At 38.6% G+C, this 17,552-nt stretch overlaps 3 protein-coding genes across 3 annotated transcripts; 2 read left to right on the forward strand and 1 right to left on the reverse strand.

Annotated features, from left to right (window-relative positions):
- Positions 1-918: 918 nt before the first annotated feature.
- Positions 919-4,212, reverse strand: LOC121775782. Its single transcript, XM_042172827.1, has 3 exons — positions 3,756-4,212; positions 2,182-2,419; positions 919-1,382 (listed from the first exon to the last, which is right to left on the reverse strand). The coding sequence occupies exons 1-3, from the start codon at positions 4,011-4,013 to the stop codon at positions 1,231-1,233; spliced, it is 648 nt and encodes a 215-aa protein (XP_042028761.1). The 5' UTR covers positions 4,014-4,212; the 3' UTR covers positions 919-1,230.
- Positions 4,213-7,740: 3,528 nt separating this feature from the next.
- Positions 7,741-8,643, forward strand: LOC121776669. The gene is made up of 2 exons (XM_042173852.1): positions 7,741-8,034; positions 8,266-8,643. The coding sequence occupies exons 1-2, from the start codon at positions 7,741-7,743 to the stop codon at positions 8,641-8,643; spliced, it is 672 nt and encodes a 223-aa protein (XP_042029786.1).
- Positions 8,644-13,626: 4,983 nt separating this feature from the next.
- LOC121777720 (cytochrome c oxidase assembly protein COX11, mitochondrial-like) lies at positions 13,627-17,321 on the forward strand. Its single transcript, XM_042175065.1, has 8 exons — positions 13,627-13,805; positions 14,361-14,529; positions 14,666-14,993; positions 15,082-15,134; positions 15,279-15,351; positions 15,499-15,603; positions 16,741-16,821; positions 16,897-17,321. The coding sequence occupies exons 2-8, from the start codon at positions 14,447-14,449 to the stop codon at positions 16,999-17,001; spliced, it is 828 nt and encodes a 275-aa protein (XP_042030999.1). The 5' UTR covers positions 13,627-13,805; positions 14,361-14,446; the 3' UTR covers positions 17,002-17,321.
- The last annotated feature ends 231 nt before the right edge of the window (positions 17,322-17,552 follow it).

The raw sequence follows: 17,552 nt of genomic DNA on the forward strand, positions 1-17,552 counted from the left end.
AATAAAACTTAGCCGAGTCGAGGAGGCCTCTTTCCGCAAGACGAGATACGTCCTGGTAGTGCTCTCAGTTTGGCGTGCCGTCCCCAAAGATAAAACGGCTACGTCTCTGGTGAAGCATCACCGCAATCAACAGAGCTCCAGCAAACTGGAAGAGGAGAGGGCAGAGCTTCGGGAAGAAAGACAATGCAGAGAGAGTATGATGCTTGTGAGTATGTTCGTATGTTGTTCTGTTGTACTAATGCAAGGAATGACTAGCCTATTTATAGGCTTGGTCCACTGCGGGAGTCAACTCAGCCTTGATGGTTGTCATCATGGCTCATCATGGCGGGGCAGTAACGGCCGGCCATTACGAGTTTGAAAGTTGGAGTGGTCGACTTTGAATCTAGACGATATACATGCCCTAGTTCAACCGTCACATGTGGACTTCGTGACTTGATCAAGACACTAATCAAGCCCTGCTGCCAAAAACAATAAGTCTGGGTCCAGGGACAAGTCCAAGTCCAAGGGCACGTGCACGGCTCGGCTCGGCGCGTGTGGGCTCTTTCACCCATCTTAGTCCACGATAATTACTAAGTGTAGTAAGTCACTTAATAAATACACATTTAAAGATGTGTCTCATCTCCTATGTGGGATAATTAACACTAGTTAATTACTCCCTACACTTTCAACTCATAGCTTTATCAGAAGCTACAATGTGACCAACTTTTATCCACTATTTCTCACTCACCGGGAATCGGATTTGAGAAAGTGAATATACTACGGTCATCTACGCGGAACGTAGATCAACGCTATATCATTTAATTTCCAAAAATTAAATGTCTCGTCACATTTATTATTGGTCAAACTTCGTTGACCGGACATCTTAAATTCAAGATTCCAACAGTAATTTCATTTGTCTCATCAAATCTCGCAACTTCATATCCACAAAATTCCATTTCATATCTCTAATGGGAGCGTGAGTTTGATCATAATATGGTACAAACTGCAAATCCTCTAAAAGGGAATATGAAATACCTCAAAAGAGAAATAGTACTAAGCTTTTAAAAAGATAAGACGTATAAAGAAGCTATGTACGGCAATCTACCAAGTTTCCTTAGATGCTAGCACGCTATACACAAGACAACCCGTCATCCTTATTGATACTTACATAATAGAGCAGCGCAACGTGGAGGTGGATAGAATAAAACTCACAGCATTTGGATATACACGCACATCATGATCCATGAGGCCTCAGTCCGATTTCATTGAGACCTGGCCACGTTTGTCGTGCCAAGCGGATGAGTAGGCTGAAACTGCCGACCCTGTGACGGAAATGGAATGTTTGGCCAGGCCTATGCTTTTCTGCGCTGCAATCCACAATGTACAAAAGAATCCAATCCAACCTGATTTTGACATCAGCGGTGAGCATTACACAAGATATACAAAGCAAGAAGAAAACTGCTGTCGAAGTTCAGAATGAGAAATCATGCTACATCTGCTACTAAGGTGATTATTTGGTATATCGGCGGGTATCAGAAACTCTATGAATTAAGACAACAATCCCAATCGTTTCCAGTTAGAGAAGATAATTTAGAAAAAATTTGTGAAATGATATTTTATCCTTCATTGAGATAATCAGTTAGCCACTTCCATTCTTTCAGTGAGTTTGTGACAATATTATGTGTAAAAGGTAGCTTCCCGAAGTCACATAGGAAGATTCATGCTCGTATTGAGGATCCTGACAATTTTCATTTAATACAACTGTCCTTAGTTGCTCTGACTATTTAGCTAGAGGTGCATTAGTTCCTACTACTTGTCTAGACTACCTTGAGAGTCTTTCATCGTAAAAACATTAAGAAACTAGAGCTCATGTTAAGTAGTATGCCATGGTATTGCTGTTTAACATTTGGAGCTAAATTTAAGGTATACTAATTTTAGTGTTCGCAAAAATGGTGACTAAAAATGGTCTAAGAAAAAAATTCCAATAAAACATAACCTTTCTGGTTGTTTAATTCTAATACCATATGAAATAGGGATGAACAAACTACTATTTAAACTAGTGAGGTGGCCTCTATCGTTTTAAAGTCTTGCTTCCTCAAACATTAAATTAATTCTAGATGCAACAGTGAATGATTAATCTCAGTCGTGTTCCAAAGAGCATCAAAGTCCAGAATCACTGCGTCATAAGAAAACAATGTTTACCTGCGGCAATAAGAACAGCAATGATACAAGAAATTGTTGCTGCAGAGATGACAAATATAGCTACGGATAATGCTCCAATATAAATGGCTGCAACACAGGCAAAGAAAATAGCCAAGAATCCTCCTGCTGCTGCTAATGACATCACAAGAGAAATGACAACAGCATTGACGGTTGCAGCAACAAAGAATAGCATGAAAACTAACAATCCCGCCAATGTTAGGAAAACAATTGTCCCTACCTGCAACAATTATAAGCATCATGAGAACATCATAAGAAAAGGCCAATCAAGAAACAAAATTACATGATTATTCCTAACATAAAATAATGAACTATAGGCCTTCTCTAGACCCACTTGCTTGATAAGGGTACAACTAATTGTTGCTTTGTCAAGACTTAGTTAAAATGAGCTGCTTAATCATATATAGAACTAGTTTCCATCAAGATTCTTCAAAATTTTTTCCAGAAAATCAGAATCTGTGGAAGACAGAACTCTGTAAAGCGAGACGTCAAAGATCCCAGACAATTATCTAAATACAAAACAAGTTACAAAGTTCTGTGCTATCCAATGCCAGGAGATGCATCTGATGACAGTTGAACGACAGGAGAAAACAGAATGTTAATAGTTTGTCTCCAAGAAAAGTATCGATGAGCAAAGTTCAGAGATCAGTTCTGAGAGAGATTATGGAAAAGCTAATAGCTTTACTATTAAACAAGATTGATTCTGAATAAGTAAGAAGAAATGTAACTTTAAATGCTTGTCACAACCACCATAATGATGTAGACTAGTGTCAAAAAAGTACTCCCTCCGTTCCACAGTAATAGAGGCATTTCATTTTGAGCACTCGTTTTGGAAAAATGATAATAAATGGTTAAAGTAGAGAAATAGTAAAGTAAGATAGAGATTATGGTAGATAATACTCTTCTCTACACTATTCTCTATCTTACTTTACTCTTGCTCTACTTTAACCATTTTTTCAAAAAGAGTGCTCAAAATGAAATGCCTATATTACTGTGGAACGGAGGGAGTACTACTTTAGTTACTTTATCTATTGACTATATCTGCTGTCTTATTTAACCATGGCACAAACACTCATGATATTTCTGGTGTAAGTAATTGATTTATACTAACTCAGATCTTATTAGAAAGGATAACCACATGCTACCGAAAGGGCTCACAATTTTTGGGATGCAAAGGCATCTTTAACAACATAGCAAGAAGCATTAACAATGTATTGCAGGTTTGAAACATGAACTTTTTTCCAATTTAAAGATAAAAACAACTAGTGATTTTCTCACTTCCAATGAGCTTAGACAAACCAACGAGGAAATTATGGCTTAACTTAAAGCCCTTTAATTACTGTAAAAGCCGTCGGCATTTAATGCTAATAGCGAATGGCGATAGTAAATTTAAACAACAAACTTTAAACATAAAATCAGATAGATCACGAATTGCAACAGTAATTTCTAAAACCAAAATAAATTCTCCCTAAAACATAAAATTATATCGGAAGAAATTTGAATTTCATTTCCAGCAGATCCAATCAAAAAGCAAGAGAATATATAAATGGACTCACGGATACAACGAGCAACGCGCGGAGAGGGCTTCCACGGCGAGTCCACTGCAGAACGCGAGCAGCAGTGTTCTTAGAAGCGTCGCGAAGAAGGGGAACATTCTCGGCGAGGGCGGTTTTGATCCTGTGGAGCAGAGGGGGGGAGGAATTAGGGCTGGGGAAGAAAATCGCAGCAATGAGGCGGTTGAGGAGGGTGAGGTCCTGCGGGTGGTCAGAATATTCGTCGCCGTTGGGCTGTTTGGGAGCAGTATCGTCCGCCATTGCTGAGTGAGAATAATTTTTGGGAGGTGATGTGGTGAGCAGTAATGGTGAATTGATCGGTGGCGTGAGTCGATTAGGCGATTAGCGTTGATTGAGTGAGGGAGGGAATGAGCGAGGTACAGAGAAGAGAGAGAAGTGGAGTCGATGAAGGTGACAGGAAGAGATGAGTGTTGGACGCGTGGAGAGAGGACCCTGCCATGTCAAGTGTCACATATTAAATTATTAATCATTCAAACTTTACTATCATTATTTGTTCATTTCAAGGGCATCCGTAGTGGTCCTGATGTTCCGGTGGACATCCCCGCGAATATCCCAAAAACACCTCTTGTCATGTCACACGGACTTCTCATTGTGGATGCCCCGTCATACGGACATCTCACTGTACAGTAGCAAACATCTCCAAGGACATCCTGACGGACTTCTCACATTAATAAAAATTCACAAATTAAACAATTTACAGATTTAAAAATTCGACGCAAATACGGAGATCTTACCACCATTTTATTAAAAAAAAGATACATAATTATAAAAAAAACATGCATAGTAATTAAAAAAAATTGCCGGCTCACTCCTCGGATTCCCCGCCGCCAGTATCCTCTTCGTCGTCGCCGCCGCCACCCCCTCGTCGTCAGGGACGGATCTAGGAATTCTCAGCAAGAGGGGCAAAAATATACATGGATAAATTTTAAAAATTAAAGAAGGGGCAATTAGTGGAAGATTAACACAAAAATCTCTATAATTAGTTATACATATATCTAAAGAATGGAATATGAGCAGGGGCATTTGCCCCATCTAGCTTAATGCTAGATCCGTCCCTGCTCGTCGTCACTCCCCGATATGTCTCCAAACCCCAAATCGCGCCACATACTGTTGATGAGGGGTTTAAGCGACCGCTTGTAATGGGGGTCGGTCGATTGGCATCATTCAATCATCACACGTAACAAGGTTTCATGTGTTGCGATGCGGGCGAAGGAGGGGTTCTTGGGATTGTTTTGGGTGGGCGCTGCCGATTGGGCCTCGGCGGATCCGCTAGTGCTTCCCCTCGCAGTCCGTGCCGCCGCCTTTTGCCCAACCGGGCGACGGCGGCGGTTCGACGATATTGGTGTCGGGAATTCTGCCTCGGGGGGGAGTTCGTGGGAACCAGCACTGCTACTGTACTCCCCGGAGGCACTGATCTTCGTCCGCTTCGGCCAGCCAGATTCAACGCCCGCAATGAACTTGGGCGAAAACTGCACCTCAAGACAGACCTCTCAATATTTGAATTCCCCTAACCCCTTTTCACTGTCGGGGAACTGCTGGTGCGCCAGAAGCTTCTCATCCTCGGAAGACATGCCGCTGGTTGCCGAGCGGAGGTTGTTTGTGTAAATGCCGGCAAATCGGCTGAGCTGCCTCCTCGGCCGCTCCCACTGTTTCCGACATTGCTCTCTGTTGTGAGGCTTCCCCCCTGGCGGTCTGAACTGGAGGTAGCTTTGGCTAATGTGCCACCACATCCTGTCGATGTGCTGGTTCGCCCCGACGTAGGGATCCTCCACTAGACTGATCCACGCCTTCGACAGCACAATGCACTCCCCCACCTCACCAGCGTACATCGGGACGGGCGAGGTTTGCCCCGTCCCCTGCCCCTCACTCTCCCTGTCCTCCCCCTCCTCCCTATCGCCGTTGGTGCGTCTGTGGGAGATTTCCGGATCGGAGATAGCCCCAACTCCTCCACCGAGAACGTGTTGATGCCAGTGAACTGAGTCTCGAGAGTAGTACTCGGGGGGTTGTCCGTCGACAGTAAATCCATATAGGGCCGGTAGACGTTGTCCACCGGTGATTGGGGGACCCCCTGCCTTCTCCCCCCGGCATTCCAGGCATCATTCCCGGCATTCCGGGCATCATCCCTGGCATTTGGGGCATTCCGGCACTCGCCCCGGGCATCTGGGACATTTGGGGCATCATACTATACCACTGCGGGTACATGTTGTAGTACCCGAGCATCATCCCCGCCGCCATTTGAGGTTGGGGCATCATCCCGGCATTTGGGGTATCGCGGCGGACACCAGCGTACTCCCACCGCCGGGAAAATAAAGCGACTGTGACTCGCTCGTAGCGGAGGAATCGCTATCGTGATGCTCCATTGTTCTTCGAAAGAAAAGTATTTTAGAGAGAGATACTCGTTAATACAAGTGGTGCGAATGAAATGAAGTGCAACGAGACGTATTTATAGAATTTTTTTAAAAAAAAATTAATGCAATAATCGAGACGTCTGTGCTGACTTCCGTGAGAGTCAACGCAATGGCGGACGTCAGCGGAAGGCGGCGGAACGGCGGTGTCCGCAGCGGATGTCCGTATCCGCGTCACATGCACACAATGGCGGACGTCCCGCGCGGACGTCTGGCACGCCGGTCTGACGTCTGCCGGAACGTCCGCCACTGCGGATGCTCTAAGCTCCTTAGAGCGTCCACGATATTCTTTCTGTATCAATTACTCTTTTTTTTTATCTTCATCAGCATTTTATTAGCGTAAATTAGTTATAAATTTATTATAACTATCAATTACTCATTTTTTTATTTATACAAACTAAAAACCTTTTTGTATTAGCGTAAATTAGTTATAAATTCATTATAATACATTTTGTATGAATTGTAATTATCCATTTTATCTTCATCAGCATTATAAAATCCATTTTTACTTCTAAAAATATTGTTATTTTACAAAGTTAGTCCAGGATAGTACACTTTCTTATCCCAATAAAATAAGCTAATTTTATCATTTTGGATTGTCTCCTAAAATTAGACAGTCAAATATTCCCTCTGTCCTTAAAAAATATGGACTTTGGGTTCGGCACATATTTAAATGAAAAATTGGTAAAGTAAAAGAGATGTAGAGAGAAAAGGTATTTAAAATATTATTAGTGGAAAATGGGCACACCTCATTAAAGAGAAAAGACTTTCCAAAATTAAAAAATGCATATTCTTGTGAGACGGACTAAAAAGGAAAGAGTGTACATTCTTGTAGGACGGAAGAAGTATGAAAAGTTTATAACCAATTCCACACTATTAATAAGAGCATCGACAGTGGGGCGGATGATAGTCCGCCCGATGCATCAGGCGTGCTATCGTCCGCCACTGTAGCTCCGCGGACGATGGCATTGGAACACACATCGTCCGCGGTATCGTCCGCCCATTGCGGGTCACACGGACGATACCGCTGACGATGCAATGCTTTTTCCTTTTTTAAAATTTCTTATCTATATATATCTCACATTTCTCATTCCATTTTCCACACTTTTCTCTCTCATCTCTCATCAATTCTCTTTTCCCCACACACCAATCTTTCTCTCACTAAAAATATGAGACTCGGCGACGACTGGAGTACCTCGGAGACCATTAATCGGGTCTTGACTCGGGCCTTATTCGATTGCGTTCATTAGGATGCGGCGGAATGCTTGACCTAAGTGGAGCGCGAGCGTGAAGCAGCGGAGCAGGTCCAAGCGAAGCAGATCCAGAGGCCGATTCGACGTAGGACGTTTGTCCGCCGCGAGCAGGACGTAGCTCACCAACGTTTGTTCGCAGACTATTTTGCGGAGGAACCACAGTGGGGCTCGACGGTTTTTCTTCGTCAATTTAGAATTGGGCGGGATCTTTTTCACCGCATTGTCCACATATTGGAGGCATGTGATCAATACTTCCAGTATCGGGAAGATGGCATCGGCAGACTCGCACTTACGCCGTTGCAAAAGTGCATGGTTGCGATCCGACAGTTGGCCTACGGCACCACAACGGACATGTTAGACGAGTACCTTCACGTCGAGGAGACAACTGGTCGCGAGTTCCTGAAGAAATTTTGTAGGGGAGTTATGGAGGCTTTCTACAACACATATTTGCGAAAGCCTACTACTGTCGATTGCCAGACCCTGATGAACATGCACGAGACGGTGCACGGCTTTCCTAGAATACTAGGGAGCATAAATTGTATGCACCGGGAGTGGAATAATTGTCCGACAGTGTGGAGAGGTCAATTTACTAGTGCATACAAGGTCAGCCATCCGACGATGATCCTCGAAGCCATCGCTAACCATCGGCTTTGGATCTGGCATGCTTACTTCGGTAAGGCGGGGTCGAACAACGACATTAACGTCCTGAACTCATCGTATCTCTTCACCGAGCAATGCAAGGGCAATGGCCCAACCATCGAATTCACTGCAAACTGCCGCAAGCATCATATGTGGTACTACTTGGTTGATGGCATATACCCTGTATTTTTGAAGACGATCAGCTGTACAATGGATAGTCGCCGAGCTTTATTTGCCCAACGGCAGGAGGCTGCGCGGAAGGATATGGAGCGGACATTTGGTGTGCTCCAAGCCTGTTGGGCAATAGTGAAAGGCCCGGCACGTTTCTGGTGCAAGGAAGACATCGCCGATGTCCTGTATGCGTGCATCATCTTGCATAACATGATAGTCGAACACGAAGGTGGAAGCGTCACCGATTGGGGCGATGATGAAGCGACTCCGCCCCACGTTCGAGGATTATTGATGGGCTACAATGAGGTTCTAGCGGCACAAGCCTCAATGTGCAACCAACAAGATCATGCTCGGCTCATGTCCGACATGGTTGAAGAAATTTGGGCACGTATCCGCAGCTGAAATTGTAGTTTTTTAAGTATTTTGTATTGTGCTCTTTCAACTTTCAATAAAATGAAGTGTTTTTAAAAATTTTGTTGTGTTACAATTTTATTATATATTCAAATACTAATACAAAGTAAAATAAATACAAAAGATAAATAAAATGCAATAAGGTGAAATATAGGGCAGGCTATAGGGCATCCCACTGCTGGTGGATGGGTAGGAGGATAAAATGCTGATGTGGCAGAGGATAGGGCGCCCCACCGTGGATGCTCTAATATGAATCCACAACCTACTACTTACACTATCTTTCCTTTCTCTTTCTTACTTTTTTTTCTCTCATTTATTTTACTAACTATAGAAGCCCATGTTATATATTACTATAATCTTATCTATTAATCTCAAACAAACAAAAACATTTCCAGTCATTCATTTTTTACGAAATCATCATAACTTGACTGTCAACACCAATTTAAGCTTCATATGACATGATTAGATTACTAATCCAAAATTTATTAGCCAATTTATCATCACTTAATTTTTTAACTAATTATTAGAAATAGAAATACTAACCCAATCTCGACTCGAAAACCATGGATAACGGGTAGTTCAGTACCTGGACCCGATTGAAACGGGTATGGGTGATTTTATTTTCTTTTTATTTGTATCATTAATTCTTATTTTCATTTTTTCCGCTTCAAAAATTCTACATTCATTTTGTCAGGCTGGATCCTCTGCAGTGGGGAGGAATCAGGGACGACGTCGTTTTTAGCGATTCTTAATTAACTAGATTTTTTCCTATGCATTTTCCTTCTTTACATTTAGTTCTGAAGTGTACTTGTCACAACCGCCTTTACTAAGGATAGTAAAGACGGAAAAATCGTGACTAGGGAAGGGACTAAGGAGCGGGGAAGAAGAAGGGGAAAACAATGAAAGACAACATCTTAAACAAAGCTTCAAAAGAAAAGTTTTAATCGATTAAACAATTAAGCAGCGGGTTAATATCTCAAGGTAATTAATGTCATAAAGTAGTGTGGAGCAAAACGAAAGACTTTATCAAGAACGATTCGAAACAAGGCAGCGGAATAAAGGTATCTAGAGAGTCATAGGGAGACGTCTATGTATGAAGACAAGACGCATCCGGAATTTCTTAAGGCTCAACTCAACATCCGCCGCAACATCACCGCTCAACCTGCACATAAAGAAAACATATGCAGGGCTGAGTACTTGACATACTTAGTGGACACACGCCAAAATATTTGATAAAAGTTATCATCCATACCATAGTGAACTCGAGTTTTAACATTTTAGAATAGAATATCATCGAGTAACACAAAACATTTTCGTAGACTGGCCAGTCAAAACAATCTCCTCACTTTCTCCACAATCAATCAATCACATCCTCTTACCATAGTGCGATGAAAGTGTGGCCACACTATTCGCCCACGAGACCGGCCGACTAGCAAGGACGGCTCCCGATCCCACCTGTGTACACAGCCTGATAGGGTTTGCGGCCCTACTCAGACCCGAATTCATTTCACACATAGCCCTATAGCCTAACGGAGCAAGCTCAAACGAACTAGGCATCGGGCAACAATCTCAACATCAAAACAATCATGGCATGACATAACACTTTAAACCACCCTTATATCTCCAATATCATAATTTTGAAACGTAAAAGAGTTTTAGTAAAGAAAGCCCACCTCAATTGCTTACAAACACGGTTCACAACTTTATTGAAATCCTTGCTCTTTGTACCCACGTACGCACAACAATCCTTACAACATCATAACCACATAATACAACACAATCAGTTTCTATCAACACATTACTCATACATGCCCTATCGTTCCTTTCATCATTTTCTCATATTGCCCATCCCAACGTTCACCATCATAAACGATACGAACCCTTTGGCACACATCAACGTGCAACGCATAATCACATCATAGGATAAGTTCTTACTCACACATGCATCATGTATTTCATTCAAAACTTGCCAACAAGACTATTTCAATCAAGACATGAATCTGGCAAAACAGCGCAGTCGTTTTGTAAAAATCATTAAAAATCCATCCGATATCATTTGAAGCTAAAATTTGGTCAATACACAGGAGACACATCAAGGTTCATCCAGTTAAAAATCCACACCAAAATAACATCTTTAGGTCGGTCAAAAACAAAAACGAAACTCACTAGACGAGAATACAAATTCTGACAGGACTGCGCAGTTCAATTGAAAAATTCGTTAAAAATTCATCTTTCGTCAAAAGAGGCTGAAATTTTGACACAACACAGAAGACACTTAAAATTTCACTTAGTTAAAAATTCGTACCAAAATAAGATCGTTTGATCAGTTAAAAACTCGTCGGAACCTACTGTCCGAACACAACAGTTTTCATGTTCAACATTCACAAACTAGGGTTTGTCTATCATTCATCCACACATACCTATTCATACTTTCAACACATATTCATGCTTCAAAAACGACAGCACGACCATGTTCTCCTATTTACACATAGCATTCACCAATGAATTACCCACAAACTCGCACACACATACATATTCATGCAAACATCCTTCCCAACCGATTAATTTTTTGATCTACGATTTCTACACTCACTATATGCATGAGGGGATCAAGAAACATGGATTCAATGGTAAGAAGGAGAAAGATGAATCAAAGTATACCTTTCTCTTGAAAAACAATATGTAGGAATGACGAATGATGCAATTCTTCGATGAATCTTGAATTTCCAACTCAACAATGATGCAAGAACAAGGAATTGGTGAAGGATTGGTGGAGAAGGAGAGGAAGAGAGAGACGTGTGGTATGGAGAGAAGAGGGAGGCAAAAATATGAGGGCTAGGGTTAGGGTTCTTTTAATTTATAGTCTAGGACACAATTAAATAAAGCAATTAAAATTGTGGAAGAATAAAATAGAGGTCAATGAATAAATCCCACTAATAAAAGGAAAATAGGAGTGTAGTATGTGGGGGAGTAATTTTCGAATATTGCTATTTAATTAGCATAGATATTTATTTGGTATTTACTTGGAGAGAAAGATACTCACAAAATAAGTAAAAAAGATATTGAGTATCTCATAAATAAGGTAATAAAATAATTCAAGCATCTCCAAGTGGGGAAATAAAAATGGGCGTGTATAATGAGAAAAATCAAGGAAAAATACTTAAATCCTCAAATCAAATAGGAATAGGATTTAAATTTGGTAATTTCTTGTAGGAAGAGACTCCCACAAAATAGGTAACAAATAAATTAATCTCACAAGTAATTGAAAGGCATATGGGCGAAAATTATGAGGTTGTAAGGAAAGAAAGAATCAAAACCTAATTAACATAGGATATGGAGAGAATTGGCAAGATGTGGTAAGATTTAATTGGACTTTAATTCAAGGAAAGAGATGAACAAGATACCAATTAAATCTACAAAAATAATTCCTTCTCCTAATTAATAGGAGATTTCGAAAATCTCAAGGGATGACCAACGGGTCGAAAATCATCTAGAATAACATAGGGATAATTTGGTTTGGATTTAATTTGGATAAATATCCCAAAACAATTAATTAAATCTAAGAAAGAAAATATTATTTCCAATAAATAGGAGGGCCGAAAATTTCAAATAAAATGACTATAATGATTATGCATTATCCCATTTAAGTTAATTCACACATTGGAAGCTTAATCACATTAACTCACATAACTCACAACAACTAATTTCACATAATTAATTCAAACACATAGAGACTCAATTTCCACAAAAGAAATTCTCATTCAACATCCACATTAATTAAAATAAAAACAAGCATCAAATAATAATAATAATAAAAATAAAAAGTCACAAAATTTCGGGGTGCTACAGTACTAATAAAAGACACCACATTCTTTTTTTTATGTGTTTCTTTTCTTCCTTTTTTATACTTCCATTTCTTTGATAATTAAATTTTTATTAATTTTTTTATTATATTTTTGTAACAAAGAAACAAAATTTATTTTAATAAAATCTGCATGATACTAGTATTTTTTAGTACACCAAAAAAACTAAAATAAACTGAATTTGGAATAAAAAATGAATTATGGAATTAGGACTAAAATTATAAGTATAACAGTGTTTAGTAAAAAATATAATTATTTCTTTGAGCAATTAATTATTTATGTATGTAAAACGTTATTATGTACATTATACACACCAGTCATGTACATTTTATGTATGTATAATGTACTTTATCCCAAGAAAGTTGAGACAAATTTTTTGGGCTCGGAGATTAAGAATTTATATTAAATAAATAGGAGAGATGAAAAAAGTAGGAAAGATAAGAGAGAGTAAAGTAAATGATTGAATAAAGTAAGAGTGATTAGATGTTTTGTCTTTTGTTAAAAAAAGAAATGACTCAACTTTATTGAGACGGACTAAAAAGGAATACGACTCAATTTTTTTGGGACATGGGAGTATATAATTCATATATTTGACATTATATGAGATAGTACATTATAGTAGTACATAAAATTTATACATGATTTGACGTTTTAACAAAAGATAGGGTTTTGATATGAATACATCCCTTGAAATATATATTTAAAAAATAAAGATTGGATTTGGTTATAAAACTTTGGAAAATAAATAAATTTGTTAAACCATAAAGTAGAAGTCCATATGTTTAGAATAGTGAATTTTTAACAATTATTTTGCTATGATTTTAATTTATTATTCAGATTAATATTTTTGATATATTAAAAGAAACTATTTAGCAAACTTGCATTTCTGTATTATAAACAAGTGATGTAAAATTGCTGATTAAAATTAAACACCGTAGACATATATAATCATGACAAAATACTACTAGTATTATGCAGGTATTATTAAAGTAGCTTTCATTTCCTTGTTACAAAAAATAAAATAAAATAACTAATCACAAATTTTATTATCAATGAAATAGAAATATAAAAAGGAAGAAAAGAAACACAAAATAATGCAGCGTCTCGCTAATTAAGTCCTCCATAGAACTAAAAGGATTAAAGCGCAGCAAGAAAGAATAAAAACGACGTCGTCCCTTTACACAGCACTGCCGAGGATCCAGTCCCCATTTTGCCACCAACTGCCTCTCACACCACCCACGCGCCGCCGTCACAGTCGGCCGAGCTTCCGTCAGACTTCTGGAAGCGGAGGTAAGGCCTAGTTCTATTACCTAAATCTGTATCTTTTAATTGCGTATCAGTATGATTTCATCTGCTTCATTTTGATTGATAAAGTGAGCCGTAAATTGTTGCTGAACCCGAAATTGGTAGGATCTCAAATTTTTTATCCGAATTTGAAATTTTACTGGAACTCTCCCTTTTTTGTCTTGTTTCTACTTGAATTGCTATTTTGACATCTTTTGAATGCCTGTTTATTTTCTTTCCAAAAACTTGAAAAAGGGGTCGTAATTATGGCATTGGGTTTACATGTAATAGCATCCTATGTTAAGTTGATTTTCATCATGTGCTGTCGATCTCTTCTTTAAATAGAATCAGGAACTCGTTGTGTTTCTACTGTTACTGGGGAAAACCCTGGGCCGAAATATCCGTAGTGGTTTGAAGTTTCCAAAACCTCAAAGAAGCTTGAATCTTGTTTTGAAAATTGGTTTATGAATTTTGGTTTTAGCTTTCTTTTGTTACGAAGGCTGTTTAAGTTTAGCCATGCATTTTTATAATGTTTACTTTACTTATCCTTTTCTGTGTTAGGTATTGTATATCGTGGATGCATTCTTGCAGATGCTGCTGAATGATTTTCTTCTGATATTATAGCGAACTGTCGGCACTTGCACAGCATGTCATTTTCTCGGCTTTGTAGAGGAACACATTTTTTGTCTTCCTCTAAGGTCTTTATTTGTCATGCTCCTTTCTTATCCAGGTAATTTATTGTGCTGAATTGTTGCTCGGAAAATTCAGAGCTTTTCTTCTGGTGATTATGCAATAAAAAGCTGTATACTTTATAGAAAAATTTATTGTAGAACTAATTGGTCTGTCATCAAAATTTTTCAATTAAGGCACCTTGATGCTGTGGGCTCAAGATACAGTTCTTATATTGGAGAAAGTAATTGCATTGTCTATCGGACACCGTTTGGATTCAATCGTCAGTGTTTTGTGTCGAAGCATGGATACAATTTGAGAACTTACAGTGCAAAAAAGTCCCATCCTATTAATGTTGGCCGGCAATATTCTACTCAGGCTTCTACAGAGAGGAAATCGAATAAGATGCTTTTTTACCTGACCGGATTGGTCTTTGCTATGGTAGGATGTAGTTATGCTGCGGTTCCTCTATATAGGAGATTTTGTCAAGCTACAGGTTATGGGGGCACTGTTCAGCGACGAGAGGTGGAGTTTTCTGATTTCATCAGTAGATCCACTTTTGTTTATACATTTCATTTGATTAACTAATGTGAAATCTATTGTTGTTTCTCAGAGTGTCGAAGAAAAGATTGCGCGACATACGCAGGATGGCACTGTCACATCCAGGTTTGGATTTAATAGATTAAAGATGTCAGTCTTTGTAGTATTGCTTTTTCAGGGGAAAAAACAAATTGTTGTTAGGGTAAAACAAGATAGTGTTAGTCATTTTTCAACTTGTTTTTTTAATGACCTCTAGTTTTTTGCTTACAGAGAGATTGTCGTGCAGTTCAATGCTGACGTGGCTGATGGAATGCCATGGAAGTTTGTCCCAACACAGAGAGAGGTGCTTATTAATATTAATGTTTTTTATGTTGCCATGGGGATGGATGTTTGCCAATTTCATATCTGCAGGATATGTGCATACAAATTTTGTGCAGATCTTGAATGTTTCTTACTCATTCATCTAAATTCTTCTCTTTCTAACTTACAGGTGAGGGTAAAACCAGGGGAGAGTGCCCTTGCATTTTATACCGCTGAAAATAGAAGTGCAACTCCAATAACTGGTGTATCCACATATAATGTTACTCCAATGAAGGTACATGTGTAGTTTTGAATTTCATGTTCTTTGGTTGCATCTCATGCTAGCAATTATAATCTTTACATTCTTACTTTTGCTTTTTCTTCCCCTGTAAACTATTAGAGAATGTTTGGGGTTTTTTTGTTTGATATACAGTACCGTCCTTTAAAGCACAGACTCAATTAACATATATTCTTGTGTTTTTCACTTTCTTAAACATAATACTGATTCACAGTTGCATCTTGTTACTGTATATAATGCCCTTTTTCTTCAAAGAGAGTAAGTTTGGTCTTGTAGATTCCTCAATGTCAAATTCTGTAATTATCTCTGCTATAGTATTGGCAGAGGTTGTATTTCTGATTAATAAAGACAGCATATTGGTGGTATATTAACTGAGACTTATGTTGAAGTTTGAGTGTGTACTCTGTCATATTACGATGAACTTGTCTTTTCCAAAAAAAACCTACAATTTCGAGAAATCTATTCATCCATTCCGATTTTTTCCTTCTCTCTTTATTCTTGTATGATCGAGATGTATTCATGGATTAATGAAAATGTGCAAAAGCTCTATATGACTCCGCCATTTTATAAGTCTCTTCCTTTTTGCTTATGGACACGCCACTCCCTTTGTTGACACCCACTGGTTCAAAACATAATTTGAAAGCCATATTCTTCTGTAGTGCAGAAAACTTTAAGATATTTCTGGTGAAGGAGCACATTATGTTTCAATGTTTCGGCTGTACGGAAAGGAATGAGTAAATGATTAAGAGAAATCTCAAGTATTTGTCTGGACAAATATGAAATGTGCCTTAAAATAAACTTTAAGGGTCATCTGTGAAGAGAGTAATATGTTTTCAAAAATATATATTGTCCCCATCGTGATGTCACATGAAATGATGCCACAAATGTTTATGTACTTAATATGTTTGGAACATTGTCATAATATTTTACTGGTTCTATTGGTTTTTGCTTCTTGTTTTTAATATGAATCTCACATCGGTTCCATGGTTTTGGCTTAGGTTAGGGCTCCCTAACTTATATGCTTATCAGTTTTTTTTTGTTTTTGAGGTGTTATGAAGGTTATCATTCATTACTTATTTCTTGGTTTTGTATTTTTTTGCCAAAACCAATGTTAACACCTCATGAAACTTCCAGGCTGCAGTTTACTTCAATAAAATACAGTGTTTCTGCTTTGAAGAGCAACGACTTCTCCCCGGGGAACAGATTGATATGCCTGTAAGTGGTGCCATATTATTTTCCTTTTGCCAGTGGTTGCAACCATACTAACATACATAACCATGAATCATCTAGGTGTTCTTTTACATAGACCCTGAGTTCGAAACGGATCCAAAGATGGATGGTATCAACAACTTGATTCTGTCCTACACATTTTTCAAGGTCTCCGAAGACAAGTAGTGCTGCTCGGTAGTTGCCGTTGTTGGGATCATAAGGTGATTCTCTCTTTGGGTCTTCAAAAGAGCTGCTTTATTACTGTAGGTCAATAACACAGAAAGGAACCCTCACTATATCTATCTAAAGCTCTTGCACTTATTTTTTAATTGAAGAAAAGGAAAAGTCCATTGAAGGATATCTGAAACACTTCCTTTTTCTTATTATGTAGACCAATATCAGTTTGTCACTTGGTGAAATAATGTGGTAACTGGTGGTCTGGCATGGATAAATTTTTTGTATACAATTACCAATATAAAAAAATTTGATTATTTTTTTGGATGATATGATCACAGCGTCACATTCTGACTATGTGAGATGTTAAATTCTTTTATTTTGTGAATTGGCATCATATCAACGACAATATTAGTATTTTTATCTAGTTTAATTCTAAATAGTAACAGGCCCTCAAAATCAGAGTGGCCGATTAAGGAAATGATATTTACATATTAAAATTTAAGTATTAGTACCATCTTCTATTGCTAGTTGATTCATAAGAATAATCATATCTTTAAAGT

The sequence above is a fragment of the Salvia splendens genome, chromosome 18 (assembly GCF_004379255.2).
Source record: "Salvia splendens isolate huo1 chromosome 18, SspV2, whole genome shotgun sequence".
Taxonomy (NCBI): Eukaryota; Viridiplantae; Streptophyta; class Magnoliopsida; order Lamiales; family Lamiaceae; genus Salvia; species Salvia splendens.